This window comes from Gambusia affinis, linkage group LG06 (genome assembly GCF_019740435.1).
Source record: "Gambusia affinis linkage group LG06, SWU_Gaff_1.0, whole genome shotgun sequence".
Taxonomy (NCBI): Eukaryota; Metazoa; Chordata; class Actinopteri; order Cyprinodontiformes; family Poeciliidae; genus Gambusia; species Gambusia affinis.
In genome coordinates, this window is record NC_057873.1 from 20,767,376 (window position 1) to 20,787,837 (window position 20,462).

The window sequence follows — 20,462 nt, forward strand, 5'->3', positions numbered from 1 at the left end:
TTGAAGTTTTTGTCAGATTTGTTTTTGGTTTTTTTTATTTCATTCAGCCAAAATTGTTTAAATTCCCTGAACCTTTTCAGTGGTTTATCTTTACAGTCACAAACCACCTTTTAATAAACTTTTGTTATAGAAAAGGCTACTTCTGGATACCAGTCATATTGTAGCGCTGTTTTATCCCTAAGCAGCTCATGATCACTGTATTTAAATATTTGTTTTGCTTTTATAGATCTAACAGTGAAAAAAAAAAAAAAAAAACTGAAATAATAGTCCCAACAATGTTTTTAGTTTTGGGGATTTGGAGTTTGTTATTGTCATATTAAATAAAAATTCTCGAGAAGATTAAAAGAACAATTTACGATAAGTGTACAGTAATCACCCATCCCTACTGTCAGCAGGTTCTACAACCTGAGCTCTAATTTCTGCAGCTCATCCAGAGTTACCATCCAGTGGAAAATAATATCCTTGCCGAATCTGTTAGTTTGGGTGAACAATCATTTTTTTAGTAAATTTGCTAAACTCTCTTCATTTCCTGATGATGACTCAACAAATCTGAGATGGGATGTAGTAACTTGGATTACTATATTACTGTTTTGCTAGACACCAAACAAATAAAAGACACATTGCATTAATGTAAACACATTAATGGGAATAGTTCCTTAAACAAATCCCTCCTTCATGTTGATGTAAATGTGCTCCAAGTCATTCTTGACATAAAAGATAAAAGCTCACATTAGGATGCATAAGTGTGATGAATGAATGAGTGATCTATTTTTGCAGAGGGAAACATCAACAAGCACGCCGAGCCTGAGTCGTAACGGAACAATCCTGTTGGAGCTGAAGAGATGTTATGTATCACAGCGACTCAACGAGCTGCAAGCCACATTAAACCAAATGAGACGCTGCCAGCCGCCCGATGGCGAGCTCAGAGACGGAACAAAAGGCCGCGAGGAAAGTGACGATGGCTCCGATCAGCACAGAGAAAAGGAGCTTGATCCTGCCACGGATCGCCGCAGTCCTCCAGATCACCAGCGGCGTGCCGCTCTTTCAGCTGGTCAGAAACTCAACCCACGCAGTTCAGAGAGCCGAGGTCTTTTAAATGATAAAGAGGAGAGTTATATTTCCGACCAGCAGAGAAGTGGCTCTGTTCAGAGCAACAACCCGGACATCTTAATGGATCAAACTTTCCGGCGCACCAAAGATCAACTCCATTAAAAAAAAATAGAAAAGGACACAAAACTATTACAAACATATATACATATGTGATGCTTTGATTTTCTTCTTTCAGAGACTTCTTTTTCTGTAATATTTGGCCTCTAATAGCTTTGAGTTAATATTGTACAAGATAATACTTTTGTTTGCTAAAGTGTGATTCCAGTGACCTCAGTCTTACCATTCTGCAGCTTGAAATCAGTTCAGCTCTGCCCTGTTAACTACCAGTGATAACAGGCAGGAATATATTCTGGCAACGAGCCGCAGTATGACACAACCTGTAATATTATCCAGATAGCGTCTCTGTCAGGAGTTAATAAAGGGGTAGGACTATTGCCTTTAGAACAACCTATGTTAATTATAATAATCTAATTATAAACTAAAACTGAATTACTTTTTTTGTGTGTCTCGATAACAACTTGTCTTTGTTTATATATTCATTAAACAAAATCCAAGTTAGGATATTACTTAATTATGCCATTCAGTGGTGGACTTGCTTGTTTGCTTTGGATTATTGTATTGCTGCAAAACCAATATTATGCAATCTCAGCTTGAGATTGACCTCAAGGTCACAAACTGATGGCTGGAGATTTCTGTTATAGAACAAAAAATTATAGTTTCCAAAAATTATCCTCCAACTCCTTTAAATGCAAAGCTGCTCCACATTATTACATACCCACCTCTATGTTTGACCGGTTTTATATATATTTCTATATAAGCTGACATTGTTTTAGTTTAATGTCAAATTTAATGGACATGCAAATGTTCAAAACAAGTTATCTCTTTGTCACATGGATACGCAGAATATTTTTTTCAAAAGTCTTGAGGATTTGTGGAGTTTTTTTGTACAGAAGTAATTTGCCACCTGGAACTCTTCTCTAGGTGTTTACAGTGCTTTAGATGTTTTTCTGGGTTATTTTTTGACCAACTTGATGAGTTGCTAACACTCTCTTGGAGTCATTTTGGCCAGTCTGCCCCTTTTGGGTTTCATTTTGGTTTTCCTTTGTTGATTATAGTTCTCCCTGTGGTTTGCTGGATTCCCGCAGCCTTAGAAATGTCTTTGTAACCCTCTCTCCACAACCTGAGTGCCAGTCAGAGGAGAAACCTAAGCTTCATAGCTGCTGCTTTCTTCTGGGCCAGCGCTTTATCTGACACACAGGGTTCTGGGTCTTATAATAGAAAGTCAGTATTCCTACCGGGGGGCTGTGAGCCAAATCAGAAGGTCAGATGGAACAAGTCTTCACTTAATATCAGTGTTAGCTTTCCACTCCATGCCAAGTCCCCCTTGTAGAATCCAGCAATGCCCCGCAGCAATGTGTGGGTGCTTGTATGTGAGGTGTTGTTTAGTGACTGACCTGAGATTATGTGCTTATCAGTTAGATTAGCTTCTTTTGCCACTGATCTGACCTGCACGTCTGCTTCACAGTGGCACAGACATACAACAAACTGCTGGAGGAGCCTGTGTGTGTAAATCTGTGGGATGTTTTGCAGTTGTACCACATTACACTTGCTCTAGTTGTTTAGATCACAACACATGGGTTATTTCGGGAAGATTAACTTCATGTGACATCTGTGTGGGTATGTTTCCATACGTGTTATGTTTTCAATCGTATGTTTATAGGCTGCAACCGTGCTCCCTTTTAATTTAACTAATCATGTGCATGCTGACCTAATCTGTTTGTTCATTTGTTTGAAAACATTTTCCGAGTAAATTACTGCTAATACTTTATTCATAAAGCACTTTAAGACATCAGCAGCTGCGACAAAGTGTTGTACGGATGAAATCAATGAACATTCGAAATATGGAATGACCAAAAGAAAACAAGACAATAAAATCAAACATACGATTGCTCAAGATTTAAATTAAATCTATGATTAATTGAGACAAGAAAACAAAATGTATCTTTATTCTTTCACAATATGCACATTATATTTCAACCACAAACATTTCTTTTGAGGTTCTAAGTGGATAACTGAAGAAGAATGAAAATGATAAATGATATTTACATTTTGTTAAGTACATTTTTATTCAGCCTCTTCTATTCTGGTGTCAAGAAAGAAAATCCAGGGAAATCATGTCCTCAAAAATCACCTAATTACTGAACAAAGTTCACAATATTAGTGCCAGAAAGCCTAAGTCTGAACACACAATGTCCATGATGATACATGGCAGTGGCAGCATCATGCTGTGGAGATGCTTGCCTTCCACGGGGACAGGAAAACTAGTCTGAGCCGATGGAAACATGGATGAAGCTAAATACATGGCAACCCTGCAAGAAAACAGAAGATGCAACAAGAGACTATTAAAATAAGTGACTGTAACATGACAAAATATTGTAGAGAACAGTGGGTATGATTATGTTTGCGACACAACGCACAACAAAACAGTTAATCGTACCGAAAGATGAGTGATGTCTGGCTCTATAAGCTGCAGCTTTAAGAGGTTTTTCTAGTAAGACACACATGAGGTTTACATCTCAATTTCCATCATGTTTGATCCATGACTGCCTGCTGTAATCATGTTATAATCTTGAAATCCTTCCAAATCCCTGGAAATCTGCTCTAAGTCTCATAGGTCCTGCAAGCACTCTCACACAACCCATCCTAGTACATATGAACCAGCATATACACTTCTGACCACTTAAATTCCTCCATTTTTGAGCGCTCTCTTGATTTTAGTGTCATGAATATCTGAACTCACAACAACGTCCTGTTTGAAAAATTATGTCAATATATACAGCAGTAGTATATTTATAGGCTGCAACTGTGGTCCCTTTAAACTTTTAATATACAGTGCTGGAAAAAAATGAAGAGGCCACTGCACTGATCCCCATTGAAAACCTCTTGGCTATTCCAGCAAATATTGATTTCTGAACTCTTCCCGAGTTAAAACATTAGCATTGTTGTCTCTAAATGAATATGAACTTATTTTCTTTGCATTATTTGAGGTCTGAAAGCACTGCATCTTTCTTTTATTTTGACCATTTCTCATTTTCTGCAAATAAACACAAAATTTTTGCTTGGAATTTCAGAGACATGTTGTCAGAAGTTCATAGAATAAAAGACGAATGTTCATTTTACTCCAACATATACCTATAAAAAATTAATTCAGAGAAACTGATCATTTTTCCAGAGTTGTACACAATATTGTTTTTTTTGGCTTTGGTTCTTGCAGTTAATAGGTCTGGATGTAAGTAAGGGAGAGAAATTGTTCTGAAGCTTCCTGTAGGCTTATAATGAGTTTGCAGCCTGTCACTAAGCAGGCCCTTAGTCACCATGGCACTGCATTACTGTTGCTATGGTTTCCTTATCTGCAGGATGTGGTTCAACCAGACCTGCCATATTTAGTCTGCTTCTCAGCACGCAAGCCTGCTGCTGCTGGATGCACTTAGCTCCCTTGTTTTTCCACTGTGAAGAATGGAGTGGCTCTGAAGCCTTGTTGTGTAAATTTTTACTTTTGCACTTTTAGCACAACATTAACATCAGTTTGATGTGCATATTTACGTTGAGGGGATTGGTAAACCAGAAATTAGATTTCTTAATCTTTGAAATGACAAAATATTGAACGAAATAATGCTGGTGAACCTCACCAAGCCTACATTCTTGTTTTGTTTATATAATCAGCTTATAGTTCCAGATACAAGATCTGCAGGATTAAATACTCTGAGATTATTGTTTCTCTTTATGGCTTTATCACAGTTTGGTCTGAACCTGCCATTCTTTGCTCCTTCACAGACTTCACAGATTGGAACAGCCCACATAGAAATCTCTTTCTTGGTAGAAACATTATCTTATGTGGAATAAAAAAAAAAAAAATCCTAAACAATTTATATTGTGTAGTGAGATTTTCTTGTAGTAAAAATATACCAGACACAGATTTGAGCAAGAATTACATAACTTTGTAAGAAACCCCTCAAATATCCATCAATCAGCTTGGGTAGAATCTTGGATATTTATGTGGAATGTTTCTTGTCTCTTTGGAATGTCTCTTTAAATCTTAATCCATTTCTGAAGTGTAAAAACATAACACAGTATATTTTCATTTAGACAAGGAATATTGAGACTTTAGTAGTTTGTGTTTCTTACTGTTCAGAAGACCCTAGGAAGTACAGACACATTCACAGAAACCAGAGAAAGACTCATCAGAAAAATAGACTACTGTGTAAAACATTCACGAGTAAATGTTTTAAAATGGTTTATAAAAATAAACAATTTTATTTAAAACTTTACAACAACACTGGTGGTTCAATGTCTTAGTGCATTTCAGGACAAGGTTGGGAATGAAGGAGTTGATCGGACTAAAGTTGTCCTCATCCTCTGAGTCCTGCAGCAAGGACAGCAGAGTCTGAGTCCCAAGGGAAGCTGTGTAGATTCTGTTAGGATCCTGGAAGCTCATTTTAAAAAAAAAATTTCCCAAAGAGCTTCAGCAGAGACATTAGAGATATTGCGGTGTATAATGGAGAGAGGCGCCTTACTTTATCTTGCTCTAAATCTATACATTATAAAAAACTAATTTGAATCTTTGTTTCCTATTTAAATTGTTGTTGAACATGACTTTATAACCGAAGGGAATAAAATGGAGCAACAGAGAGGAGAAACTGGATAAATAACAACTAAATGAAATTCTTTACAAAATGAGAAAACCATCAACTGGTGAATCACGATTTTTTAGTTTGAGATCCAACTCTTCAGCGGACGCAGACCGTTTCCAACCCTGACACTAATGATGCACCTACTAAGAAAAATCAATAATGGTTTTCAAAGTTTTAATCATTTCCCATAACGATGATCTGGTACTCTGGAGGCTCTGGGATTTGACGACAGCAGTAAACGTGCGAGGAATAAACCAAATTCATGAAGTGAAGTAGTGTGCGTAGCATTCTTTTTTAACTAAATACGTTTGAAACTTCAGACTTGGTAAACATTCCAAAGGATTTCAATTTATCTTAAGTCTCAAGTCAGGATGCATAGCTTTTTGTTTTTAATTCGTTAAAGTCATCAAGTCATTATTTTTTGTACAGCCATTAAAGTTGTGCAACTTTACTTTGGGAAGTGTTTACACCATTAAATGTACACAATGTTAATTATAGATAGCTAATAATTTAAACTCTTCCATTTTATAGCTTGCTAGTTGGTCCACTGGTGTATTTATGGTCTTTAAATATTTTCATATTTTCTTATATTACTATCTCAAACTAAAAGACGTGGAGCAGGACTAAGAAGTGGTTAAATAAAGCGGTGCATTACTTTTCACCACACTACATTCCCCCTGTTTGACCTTTTAAGGTCTCCTAATTATCAAATAAATTATTCTTAGCATAAACGATCTATTTGTACAGACTGTAAAGTTTTGTTAGAGAACATCAGTGAAGAAAAACAGCACAATGAAGATCAGGGAGCTCGGTGGACAGGTCAGGGATAAATCAGGGTTAGCTTATAGAACAATAAATATATAAACATCTCACAGAGCACTGGACAATCCAATTTAAAATGAAAGGAGTGTGGGACAGCTAAACCTTTTAAAATGAGGCTGTCTAGCTTGACTAATAGTAGCATTTATCGGAGAAGCAGCCAGGAGGCACAAATTCTAGTCTCTGTGCTTTGAAAGCTGGTTACAACATACCTCAGAAGACATACAAAAGCAAATGGGTCTGAGTACATGTACATACAGCTATTCAAATTTTATTTCACCTCTTAATTATACGTGGCTTTGAATTGGTCCGTCACATTCTAATAAAAGACTTCAAAATAATTGGTTATAAAGAGACGAAATGAAAAAAGGGTGGGAATACTTCATTTTTCTATTATTACTTAAAGGCTTGACCGTCTGCAACATGTTTTGTGCCTTGTTATGATGACACTGGAGAGGTTGAAATAATGTAAGGGCTCAAGTGTAAAAAAAAGGGAAAAAAGGGAAATGTCATGAGTGGGCTCTTCCAAACACCTTATGTAACACATGACAAACTAAGGAACCCCATTCTCTTTCATACTTCTATTTCGTTTTTTGTTTTTGTTTTTTTGTTTTTTTGTTTTTTTGTTTTTTACTCCATTGATTTGCATTACATGTCTGCAAGTCATTCTAAGAGCTGCTCGGATTTGTTTTCAGTCAAATAAAAACAAATTAATTGAAGGGGGAGCTTTCTTAGACAGGACCCAAATGGCTATAACACGATCATGCACGTTGTGTAGTGGGTGGGAGTAACTCACGCATGCGTATCAAACCCTTTCCTCCTGCCAGGCGCTAAGTGGAAAACAAAGAGTGAGCAGCGGCTAGGAAATACGTTCAATAGCTTTTTTTTTTTTTTTAAATGAAAGAGACAGATTTGAATCAATTAACAATCTTACCGTATGTCGTGTAAAATAGGAGAAGTGTTGCCGTTTGGGTCTACTCAAGACTTGAAACCTCGAGGCTGTAAGTGAGTGAATCGGCTTTGTTGTTATAGAATCCACAGGTCTTGATCTTTGATTCTTTTTCTTTTTCTTTAGAAGAAAAGAAAATACTTTCGTGGATGGATCTGGACTGAGGTGACTGGATTTGTGGGCGAGGAAACTGTTGCATCACTCGAGTTTGCTTTCGCACATCACGGACCTGCTCATTCCATCCAGGTGCCAGGGATGATAAAATTTCCTGTCTCCGTGTAGATGATGAATTGCGAACCGAGAAGCCATAAAGTCATAGATGGGCTCTTAAAACTGTAAAACCTGTCGCCTCGCGTCGCTTCTTTTAGCGGGTGGATTTTCACTCTTGGGGCAGAGGGAAGTTTCCTGCGCTCAGGGCGGCCGAGGAGAGGCGCTGTCAGTGGTCCTGAACTCGCATATCTTACCCAGGAGTTGGCCTTGAAGACAACTTCAAGACAACTTGGAGCAGCAGTTGTCCCACCAGCAGCTCCTCATAGGGCTGAATATGCTAACTCTGCACAGAGTTCAACAGCAGACGTTGCTTCTGTTGTTGTTTGTCGGTAAGTATTACATTTGAGGATGGCTTATGTCAGGTTTAAATTATCAGCGTTGAATGCTGTGTGCTTGGCTGTGGCGCATTCACGGTTATGAACACTGACGTTTTCCAGAGCTTTCCGTTCGTTTCATATAATGGGTAAACTGGAGAAAAGAAAGGGATGTTAGGCTGTGTCTTCTTATTTCCTTCTCGTCTCCCTCTCTGTCCTCTTGTTTGTTTTCTCTCCGCTCACATAATAAAAAAAAAAAAAAAGAAAGAATGAGATAAAATTGATGTTGTCACTGTCTGCCCTGGGCGAGACTGGTTATATAAGAGCAATGGGCCTAACGCAGTTACATTGACACTGAACCTTTTCACATTTTGTGACATTACAAACCACTATTAACGACCTTTGACAAAAGAAAACATATTAAGTTTTATGAATATACAGCTGTCTAATACTGTTATCTTTATCCTCAGACTTCAGAGAACACTTAAGTATGAATACAACTACTTACCACTAACTGTGACCACTTGACTCCTTGACTCTTTTCTTTATTTATAGAAAATAGTCCACTTAAAAAAACACATAATTTAAAGTCTCATGTCATTGCCAGACAGAACAAGACAAACAATTTCTGCTGTACCATTAGTGTTTTTTAGTAGTGCACATTTTTATATACATCTCTTGACAGAAGGCCTAAACAATGTTTCCTTGTTCTTAAGAGCCACAAACAAGGGAGTTAATGAGTTCTGTTTGGCTGCTGGTTGCAGACTCCAAGTCTATGCATTTATAACCACTGCATCATTTGCCTTTTTTACTTGATTCCCTCCCCACTTTATTCAATTAAGTGAAATGCAATTATAGTCCATCCTTTTCCTTCCTCAGTTTTCTCACAGTATGTTGAAAACCCCGTCAAATGCATCCCATAGTTTGCATGATCTTTACCAATATTGCAAAACCAAGAAAACATTACTTGGCAGGAGCCACAATATTTTCTTTGTCGATCTTTTATGACTTGAGTCTCTCCAGTGCTCACAGAACTGTGAGCTTAAGTTTACACCTGTGTTTATGTAAACTGAGTTCTGCATCTGGCTTTGTATTGGATTTGACATGTACAGATTAATGGAGATCATGAAACCTAAAAAAATAACCCTTCTCATGAGATTTTTCTTTCTGTTTTGAAAAAGAAAAGAATGTTTGTATTTGTTGTCGAAGTTTGTGTGGCTCTACAAGAGAACTTGTAATTCAGTTGCTTTCTTCTAAGCTTTATGTTTAAGCATTTCCCTCTCGAAATGCCCAAAATAAACACCATTACCATTTGACTTTTTTTTTATTACCAAAAAAGCATTAAACCAATTCCATTGTCATAAAAATATCTATTGCTTGATAAACCATTAAGCAACAACAAGCCATTTACCTTTCATCTTATCAAACATAGGATCGATACATTCTCCATTCTGCAAAGTAAACGGTTTGCTCTCTTTTACTTGTTGGTTTAAATTATCTTTATTCTTCCAGATCAAAGACAGAGGAAAATGTTCAAGATTTATTAAACATTTTCTTGAAAGTTGCTGCATTTTAGATTTGGAAGTATGAGTTGATTGTGGACATAAATGTGTGTAATATTGCTTCTTTTTTAGTCCACCTGAGCAGGCCAGTATGTGTCGATGTGGCGTCCGATACGGAAGCAGTGCTGGGAAGCCCCATGAAGCTGACATGCATCTCTTGTTTGAAGAGGGAGGAACTCAAACCAAACACAAGTGTGGATTGGTATTTCACGCCAAGTGAAAACAACACTCATGACAGAATTCATGTATGTTTCCAGAACAGTGTTGTGTACGACCCATACTTTTTGAGCTTCGTGCTTATCAGTTTAGATTGTAAATGTTCAAATTTTTTTTTTTCTTTTTACCTAGATTTTTGAACATAAGAATGGAGAGAATAGAAGCCTGGATGGACCTTTTAAAGGCCGTCTGACCTGGAATGGTAGCAACGACCTGCAAGACGTCTCCCTTTTGATCCAAAATGTCTCAGAGAGCGACCGGGGTATTTACGAGTGCCGTGTTATTCGTACGTTTGAATTTGGAGGCTATGCGCCATCAACACTGACAATAAAGAACATCACACTGACCGTGAAAGAAAAAGGTACGATTGTGTCCATTGGCTTCAGTGTAAATACCGCAGAAACCGGATAATTAAATCACTGTATAAAAAGACACCCATTTTTTTGTCTCAGTTTGTGATGTAGCATTATGCTAACCTTCCCTGTTGTAGGTCAATTAAGACTACTAGAGTTTTAGGCATGTTAATGGCTATAAAGAAGATGGAATAGATTCTTTCCCAGCTCTCTTTAAATTCAGAAATTGCACCCACTAAAAAAACTTTGAGTAACATTTCAGTTAAATATTGGCATACTGGTGGGTGTATTTTAAGGACAGGGTATAAGGAAGAGAAAGAGGACCTCAAGAATGTATTAAGAATGTTATTTTTATGTATTAAAAATAACTATTGTAAAGATCCTGGCGGAAGAAAAACATCCTGTGCCAACATGGACTTAATGCTGCTTTCAGGAGAAAGAAGCTATTATTGCAGTGGAGTGACTTTAAAAGACAGGTTGAATTGAGCAAATGCACTTAAGGACAAATATATTGAGTCTTGGAGACATGTTCTGTGGTCTGAAACCCATAATAGGAGTGATAATGGCCATCCTTACATTTAGAGGAAAAAGCATTCAAGCTCCATAACAATCTCGCAACTGTGACGTATGAGGGTGGCAGAACCATGGTGTCTGGATGTTTTTCCTGTAGGAAGCACTGGTGCTCTTATTCAAACAAAGTAAAACCTGGGTGAAAATTGGTCTGCCAAACGGACAATGATCTCAAACTCAGGTCTGAAAAGGGTCCAAGTGGCTGAAGGGCAACAAAGTCAACGTTTGGAGTGGCCATGTCAAAGCTCCGATCTTCTATCACTAAAAAATATGTGGAGAAGGTTTACAAAGGTGAGAGTAAGAAGAGAGGCCGACTTAGAAACACCTGACACAGTAAGAATCAACTAAAAATAAAGCAAATTAGCAAGAAGAAATCTTCAAATACTTATTCTGGTATTTACCAATTACAAGTAATTTTTGTAATCTCCACTGACCTTAATGAAAAGGCTTTTGGGCCCAATTTTATGTGAGGGAACAAAAAGTCAATGTCCTTTTATGCAGTTCACATGCAGTTTTTGAAGACAATGTGATTTGTATGATATGGCATTTGGTCCACACTCTTTATCAGTTGGTGGTGGTAGTGATCCACCAGCAGGAGAAAAAGAACAACCAATCAATGACTAGAAGACAGCATCACCTATAGCAACCAGGGTCAACCATACTTCCTCAGTAAGATGGCAATTTCTTTCACTCCCAGTAGCTGACTAAATCACTCTTAAGATACTCTTAGGACTTCTTGGCAGGAATTTTTGGACTAAGATAGAAGCTCTGTGAGGGATTTGAAAACCCTTTTGCATACAGGCTCTGGTGTTTAGCTGAAAGCTGCTAAGCAGTTAGAATGTTTTATTTTAGAGCTGCCTGAATCAACACTGTACTGTTAAGTTGCAAAACTGCTGGCCTCTGTGCACCTAGCCCTGTTTTTGTGCTCTGCCTCCTCTTCATCTGATTTTAAAATGTTTATCAGGCCAGCATGACTTGCTTTGTAATTATAAACCCAACTTTTTGTCTTTGCTAAGTGATGCATTAGTGTGAAATACCTCTTCCCTTTCCCACTCTTCTCTATGTTGTGACTGGTTTGAAAAAAAAATAACTGTGTTTTATCTGCCTTTATTTTCTTCCATTAAAGCTTTCTTCTGTTGTCTGTGAAGGGCTTAATTCAAACCAGCTACTTTGCTATCTGTTTAAAACTGGGTAATGTATTATGCTTCCTGTATGTTTGGCCTGCTGAATGTTTCATCTTCCACCTCAGTCGTATATACAAATGAACGTGTATATTTGGAAGTTCCTAATTCTGTTCCATTTCTTTAGATTTTAATTTTCAATGCTTGCATATGGTAGAATTTTTAATAAGATCCATAGTCATGCAGAATGCTGCAGTCAGACTTCTTTCTGCACAAATATCAAAATCTTCCTTCATATTTCATACAACAGCGGTATCAAGTTTCAGAAAGCCTTTTCTTCAGCAGCCATTATGCATATGTTCTGATAATGATTTTCATAATAATAAGGTGGAAAAGCTCGTTTTCATTGGATCTGTGCTTTCTCATCTAAGGTGTCATACTACAAAAACAGCCAAATCAAGTTGGACAAACTTGGTTCTTCTGAGAAGGTTTTCTGGAATTTGGTACAAACAAACAGGTTCACAGTGGCTCAAAAATTTTAAGCTTTTATATATACATTTCCAAATGTCAGTGTGTGTTCCCAAGACATTTTGGCTCCCAAAGTCCAGTTTCATGTTTAAATTGTCTGTTAAGATTCTCCTCCAAATGAAGTTTAATTGTGATTGATGGGTGACGTACAGTGCTTCGCAAAAGCATTTATGCTTCTTTTATATAATTTGCTGAAGCCTTCAGTGCATCACCACATTTTAATAGGGTTTGGTGTCACAGAACAACCAAACTATTCACAAATAGTTAAGTAGAAGGAAAGTAATGCACAGTTTGCACACTCTTCCACCTGAAATATTGAAAGTGTTGCAAGCATTTTTTTCATCTATTCCCAACTTTTCTGCTTGTCAAAAAAAATAATAATAATAATAATGTTCACATGGGATGATAAAGCTACACCATTTTTTGCCAGGGGAAAGTGCTGTGGTGTTAGTTTTCCTCTGCACATATTTTTGCATTTGGGCCAAAAATTTACATTTGAGTCTTATGTTATCAAAGCATCATCTTCTGTTTGGCTTCAACATGCCTTATGACAAAACTTTAAACTGGGCGAAGATTAGTTTCTTGTCAGAAGGCTTTGCTTTAGAGATCAGATTTGGATAGTGCATAGCTAATAAAGGCTTGCCGACAGATTCTCCCACCTGAGCTGTGAATCAGCTTAGAGGATTAGGGCTGAGAAAGCAGGTCAAACTTTTCAGTGTTTTGTTTATAAATAATAAAAAAAACAAAGTTGAAAACAATTTTTCTTAGTTCAGAATTATGCACGATGTTGTGATGGTCGATTACATAAAAACCTAAAAATACATTGAATTTCGTGGTCATATGCGAACCAGCTTGAGGAGTTTAAATACCTTTGCAAAGCACTTCAGTCTCCAATGTTTTTCTTTTTAATCTTTTACTACAGCTAAGTGAAGAATTTTAGAAAATACAAACAAATAGAATAGTGAAAGCACTCTTTCTTATAGATTTAATGATAATAAATGAAAAGAGAGTGAGCAGAAACTGTCTTCATTTGATGGTATAATTGTTTTCAAACAACAAAAAGAAATGTCTCATCCAAGAACCACTGTGAGTTTGCACCTCCATTTTATATCACACACAAATGTACCCTGTGGAGCTTTCACAGTTCAATTGGTAGGTTTGCTCTCTACCTGCATGTAACTTTGTGAAATCTCTGCAAGGCACCTTTTCTTTTACATTTTTAGGTTCTAATATCATCACTCAGTACTTATGCCCATCATGTTTACCTGTATATTGTTAGATTTATCTAAAATGTAATGCATCCAAAAAGCATTGACTTTTAAGAAGAATGTTTTTAACAGTACTCACTGTAACTGGTAATCAGACAGCATCTCATTACTCCTAAATGTAAAAAAAAAAAATGTTTTTAGTAGAACAACAGAAAGTGGGATTTTTCATGTTGTTAAAATTTATGTTGCATGGAAACCATCGTGTTTTGGGGTTTTCATATCTAGAAACGGATAAAATATTGTTTTTGAATAAACCAAAATATAAGTCAAGATAGGATGCAGTGTTCTAGGCTAAGCTACAAAAGTTAAGTGGAAAATTAAATTTCAGAATAAGAGAACATAAACGTGGTAATTGTGCAACAAGGTTGTGTTGCACAATTAAGGCTGCCACTCTTTCCTGGTAAGTGCAGATTTCTTCATTGAATATCATCCAATGGTTTTTTTGCAAGTGCTTCTGAAAATGTGCTGACGGCATGAAAATGTGCTGACAGCGGTCCTCTTCTGTGTATTCATTTCTGTGGCCATTAGCTTGGAAAACATCCGGAAATTGTTTCCAGTAAATTCAGTTTTGTTTTTTTGCGTTTTGCTGTCAGACTGGGTTGGATTTGGCAGCGGAATATTTAGTGGCAAATTCAGTTTCATCGAGCCGAATTGCTGCAAAGAATGTTGAGAACAGCAGGTTTAGATGGTTTTGTCATTATCAGTAGAAGCTACAGGAATATGAAAGCAACCTTAACTACTACTACCACTTTACTAATAAACATATTCTGGCTAATAATGAGTAATTGATGTTTTATGCTCTTTTCACTGCCTCTTTAAAATGATAAACACCTTCATTTCACAATCACGTTCTAATTAGCACCAAGCTACCATATCCAGTGTGTAAAATGCTCTTTATTAATAACAATGTCAACAAGAAATGGATAAATAAAAATACAAAACAAATAACAAATACATCCTTTAAGAAGCTTAAATTGAACTTTTTATTTAGTCAAATAAGTAACCTGCTGATATCTCGTCCTCTTCGTCATAAATGATGCGAGATTTTGTGCCAGCCGTGTTCAACAAGCTCAGGAGGACATTTCCTAAAAGCCACAGCAGAGTCTATTTTGTCGTTCTTCACAAAATGGTGCAGAAAATGAATGTGTGCTGAATAAAGCATGTGCCTATCTGTTGTTTGTGCTCCGCAGCCTCCAATGACACTACCGCAATCTACTCTCAGATCATGATGTATGTCCTGCTGGTGTTCTTGACCTTGTGGCTGCTGGTGGAAATGGTCTACTGCTACAGGAAGATCTCAAAATCTGATGAGCAAGCGCAGGACACAGCGTGAGTTGCACACGTTTCCACCCGCTCAGATCAGAGTGAGCTAACGACAAACACAGTGTTCTGACCTGATCTGCTTAATAGCAAATCCAGTTGATCTAATCTGAAAAGTATGTTTTACACCCGTGGATCCTTGACTCTCTTCTTTTTATGTAATGCTCATATACAATTCTAGGCATTAATGGCTGAGATTTAGCAGGCTGTCAGACGGAGAGCCAGACCGAAAAGGTCAGACTAACAGACAGATATGGAAATAATTGAAAATTGAGGATATTCCCTACTCTGGTTTTTAACCCTCTTACATCTTTAATCTGTTTTTTTAATTTATTTTATTATTTCTCTACGGAAGCCAGCCAGACACACCTGAATTATTCCAAGCTCTGCTGACTGTTTGTCTTTTGAGCAACCTTTTAACATCCAAGCTGGATTTTATACTCCATCGTAAATTTGCTTTTTGTGTCACCTTGTCTCAAAGCCACCTATGTAGTCAGCTCCTCCTGGATTTACACAACACTGACTCTGCCAGCCTATGCCTGTTGACAGCTTATTCTTTCTTTTCTTTTTTTCTTTTTTTTTTAAATATGTGTCATATTCTGAAAAGCAACAGATAATACACAGCACCATGGTTGATTCACTATTCTTGCAATGTGGATAGAGTCCTGCAGCCGCAAAATAAAATGCGGTATGTTCTAAAGATTCCTTATTTCATGGGGGAGGAAATGTGCAATGCAGTCTCAGACTCTGTGAAAATGGTGGCAAATATCTAATGTCACTGTTTGTGCCTTTGGTTAAATGTCATATATATTCTTCTGAAACCTCCCTAGAACTCGTTTTTTAAGCTCTTGTGGCCTTTATTCAAAAGTAAATGGTAGGTGGTAGTGCTCTTCCTGCTGTGAAATGAGAATAAGACAAGGAGCAAATGGCTTGAATCCACATGTTACTGACAACAGCCTCTGTACATGTATACTCCACTAACTGAGCCCCTTTTAGTCAAATGTGTACGTAGATAATTGCAGATATGATTGCTATATTGATCATTATTGGTCTTTAACTCATTGCATAGTGTTAAAGTTGGCAATAGGCCAAGAAGGTGACTAATCTAGGAGCTTATTGTTAGCCTGTTTTATGGTTTTCAAACCTTTCAGTGACTTCTTCTTCTTTTAGCAAGTGAGCAGAGTAGTTGTATGGCTAATATTATTATTGGGAGGACTTTCTTATAATATTCCAGGTCAGCAATTATTTTAAAGTTGTGAGCCTTGCTGTGTAAGGTTACCATGATTGATTTTTGCATTCCAAATAATTACTTTAACCTTGGGTAAACCATATTAAGCTAGATGGTACTTTGATGAAGCTGCTAAAGCTTTGTAGAGGCTTTAGCCCTTTTTAAAAGACACAAAGCTCAGCAGTACAAAAGTATTTAGTTTCTATTATGTTGGACTCATAATTTTTTATATGCATTTAGTCTTTGTAGTCGAAGCAGTGAATTAGCTGTAATATCTGAGATAATTGCTTTAGATCAAGATGGAAAGTGACAACAAAAAGAAAGACTTGGTCAAAGATTTAGATAACTTTTCTTCCCTAACATTTGCTGACTGGGTAACAAAGTTCGTTTCATTAATATACATCTTGTTTAGTCTGCAGAGAAGTCGTGTAGGTGCACTGCATGTAACTGCAAGCATTTTCAGCGGTGAGATTTTAAGAGGCTAAGAGCATGATGATAAATACTGAATGAGTGTGTCAGTTCATCTGGATGTGCACTCGCTGTCTGAAGACTGCACTGATTTCTTTGTCTTTTATAAACTCCACATGGGACATGTGAGGAATTATTTTCGTGTCATTTAAAGGGAAATGTATGTTGCAGCCTTGTTGTTCCAGACTGAAAAGAAGCATTCTGCCTTCTAACAGGAGAAAACCAAGGCATTGTTTTTTTAGACGCTCCTCTGTTTTTCTGCAGGACAAACTACCTAGCGGTTCCTTCTGAGCAGAAAGACAATCCAGTCGCTCCTATTGCCGAATAAAAGCGCTTTTCAGTGACACGGTATTTTACATGTGATTTCCTCAGCCGGAACCCGATCAGTAAAAATCATCCCCTTCCTTTTTGAATCCATTGTTTGTAGCTTCAACACCCATAACTCTGCAGCTTTGTAGACTCCCGTTGCTTCAACCATCCCTCTGTCTCATCCTTCACACACATTTTTGAAAGGCACTCATTTCTGTCCATTTAGGACTCATCTATTTCTCCATCACCTTGATTCTGATTTAGATATTTCTCATTAGAAAACATCTAATGTTATAGTTGTTTCTTTTAAAAAGATAAGTAGACATGATGCATGATGTTTTTAGTGGTGTGTTCACACCTAGAGTCCTTTGAGATTTTGACGTGTGGCTATTATGTGTAAACATTGTAAAAATATCAAACCAGTGAGTGTGATGTTTGCATGTTAAGTAGCGCTCCGTATTGTTTTCAGGTGAATTAGATGCATTCAGTAGTGCAAAACCTCACAAACCCTTGGAGACACAGCGCCTTGAGAAGTTAATTGTATGCCTTGAACTTTATCATATTTTGTATCACAAACTTCATTGTGTTAATGTGGTTGATAAGTGGCAGATCAATGTGTAATTCTAAAGTGAATTACAAATAGACATGGAATGAAAAGTTAAAGGGCAAAAAAAAAAAAAAAAAATCCTGTTTGTCAACATAGATATTCACAGCTGGTTTTAGTCAAATGTAAGATATTTAAGAATGGAGAAAGGAAATTTGACTCCAGCTTTGCAATAAGGGTGATAAGTTAGTTATTTTTAACTTTGAAAACTTTCATTTTTATTATTTCAAAAAAGTTCAAGATATCACTTTTGCAAGGCACTATATGTCCCATTTATATTTTGCTTCCAATAAGTCATTTTTTTGTCAGCTTGTAAATAATGCTTCCTGGAGGCCTTTTCAAAGTATTTATTTTGATTTGATTTTCTTTATTTATGTCGAGCCTCAGTGGTTCTGTGAAAACCAATGAGAAGGTTAATGTGTCTCACTGGTGGTGCCCATCCTTGCTGAATTTTCCTCTTTCGTAAAGGCACAACTATGATGTGCTGTTGATAGTTTTCAGACCTCACACCTTTCCTTTTGTTTCACACATTTACAATTTGCCCAATTTTTGCTAAAGGTTTGAACAATTTGTTGGTATGAAGACTTTTAAGCATTACTGAACATCTGGCTCAATGGAAGCAAAGAATCAGGAAACAATAGAAGATTTGAAACAACACATGATCTTCTTTAAAGGAAGCATTTCAGCTTTCCTGAGGGAATCATGTTCTCTGTTCTCTTCAGATATTAACCACTCAGGATGATGGCCCAGGCAGCACAGTCCCATCGGTGCCACCAGGAAGATATTTCTCCCAGACAGCGACGTGAATCCCGCCCGCCAACCTTCGCTGTGCATCCACTGTGTCTTATAACAGCAAAGTGCTATATATATATATTTTTCCTTATCCCTCTTCTTTATGAAAGCTCTGACATCAAGTGCTTTTACTAATGCAGTAGTTAAGAGGGGGTAAGACTGTCCCGGACCTATTATCCGATCAATATAGCCATACTGTAGACCTTAAGGACCTGCTGATGTGTTGGTGTGCTACCCATTTCCAAACAGCTAGTGTTGTGAGTTTTGTACCTCGGCATTTACTGCTTGACCTAAAGAGAGAGTCTGCTGTTTTAAAGGCTCTTAAACTTACTCTGCCATGTTTATTTTTCTAACCTTTATATAGACCTTGTTGTGATTTTTCAGGTCACAGAGTTCTTTGTACTGGCCAGGAGTCTTTCTATGACGGTTGAATTGAAAAGCTTTTACACTCATACGTGTCTGCATAATCTCTGCTATCCGTTATGTGCCACAAAATCGTGGAAATGCTTGTAAACATGATATTCCGCAAGAAGAAAAAAGACTTTCTATTCAGCTGAAGTTATTTGAAGTTTTTTACTCGCTGCTGTATAAATCTTTAATCCACATACAGCTCTGATGTCAACGTACATTCAGTAGGTCAAGTGGTTCTGCACTTAGTGCTCTTAAATGTATTCTTGAAGCTTTGACTGTTCCTGAGTATTGCTATCGAGACCCGGTGTGTGCCTCCTTCAACAATACAAAACTGTAGAAACATTTCTAACTTGGTTCCATCATGTCCAGCCATTTTCGTTCTGTTGCAGATACAATAATTAATCTATGAATTTTACATTTTTAACTTAATAAATATACATTCCACAGTGTTATTTGGCACTTCTCTGTTATTTCCAGAAAATGCCCTCAAATCTTTATATATATACATATATATATATTTATTAAATTTTATATATATATAATAACATTTTATTTCAGTAATTCAATTTAAAATGTGAATGGCAAGAATTATTTTTATGAAGAAATTAGCCACACATTTACAGAAGAGGCTGCTTTTTCTTAATCCTCCGCTAAACTAAAGTCAGTGAGGAAAGAAGTGCTCGATTGTGGCTCAGTGGTCTAGAAACCATTTTGCAGACCAAAGTACATTTAGCATTTTCTTTTTTTTTTTTTTTTGGAAATCAAGGTCCCAGACTCTGTAGGAAAAGTGGAGAGGCACAAAATCTGAGCTGCTTGAGGTTCAGTGTGAAGTTTCCATGGTGGGTAAGGATTTAAGGTGTCATGTTATCTGTCTGTGCTGGTCCACTGTGCTTTATATAGTCCAAAGTCAAAGCAGAACATTTCATAGCACTTCATGTTTCCCTCTGCTGAGAAGTTTTATGGAGATTTTTTTCGAGCAGGATTTTCTACCATCTCTTACTGCACTATACTCCACTCAAATGTACTTCAATGACTGTGGTCTCACTCTGTTTAATTGGCTACCTAACTCACATGACCCCACAGAATCTATGGGACATTGTCAAGAGAAAGATGAGAGACGCAGCATCCAAACAGCTGAAGGTGAATATGAATCCAACATTGGCTTTCTTCCAGGCAGTTCACCTCCATGCCACGCTGGGTTGATACAGTATAATTCTCGCTCAAAGGGAGCCTCTGCATAAAGAGTGTACATATTCGAGTATATTTTAGAAAGCTAAAATTTCTGTATAAAAAAATACTTTATTAGATTGTTCTTCCGTAGTATTTTAATTGTGAATATCAAATATCATAGTGAGCAAAAAGTCTTGATGTATATATATCACTCCGAGTAATGAATCCAGCTTTTTGAATTAACTTACTAAATGTACTTTATGAAAAAATATGCTAGAATATTGATTCTCAGCAGCTTCCCCCCCCCCCCCCCCCCCACCACCACCACCCCCTATTATACATGACTGTTGTGTGTTTCAAAGCAGTGGAGTAGATTTAACAACTACAAT

At 37.0% G+C, this 20,462-nt stretch overlaps 2 protein-coding genes across 6 annotated transcripts in view; both read left to right on the top strand.

The window, feature by feature from the left end:
* Window positions 1–3,479, top strand: part of si:ch211-286b4.4 — a 65,569-nt gene extending 62,090 nt beyond the window's left edge. Inside the window, exon 98 of the mRNA XM_044120598.1 lies at window positions 778–3,479. Coding sequence (XP_043976533.1) covers window positions 778–1,212 — 435 coding nt within the window. The 3' untranslated portion in view covers window positions 1,213–3,479. The remainder of the gene's footprint in view (window positions 1–777) is intronic.
* Window positions 3,480–7,423: 3,944 nt separating this feature from the next.
* scn3b (sodium channel, voltage-gated, type III, beta) lies at window positions 7,424–19,355 on the top strand. 5 transcript variants are annotated; one of them, XM_044120600.1, is made up of 7 exons: window positions 7,446–7,625; window positions 7,696–8,168; window positions 9,788–9,960; window positions 10,064–10,292; window positions 14,962–15,100; window positions 17,052–17,135; window positions 18,423–19,355. In XM_044120600.1, the coding sequence occupies exons 2-6, from the start codon at window positions 8,114–8,116 to the stop codon at window positions 17,113–17,115; spliced, it is 660 nt and encodes a 219-aa protein (XP_043976535.1). In that variant the 5' UTR covers window positions 7,446–7,625; window positions 7,696–8,113; the 3' UTR covers window positions 17,116–17,135; window positions 18,423–19,355. The 5 variants fall into 5 exon arrangements, with proteins under 5 accessions (XP_043976534.1, XP_043976539.1, XP_043976538.1 ...); XM_044120602.1 differs by having other exon boundaries at window positions 7,446–7,621; XM_044120599.1 differs by having other exon boundaries at window positions 7,424–8,168.
* The last annotated feature ends 1,107 nt before the right edge of the window (window positions 19,356–20,462 follow it).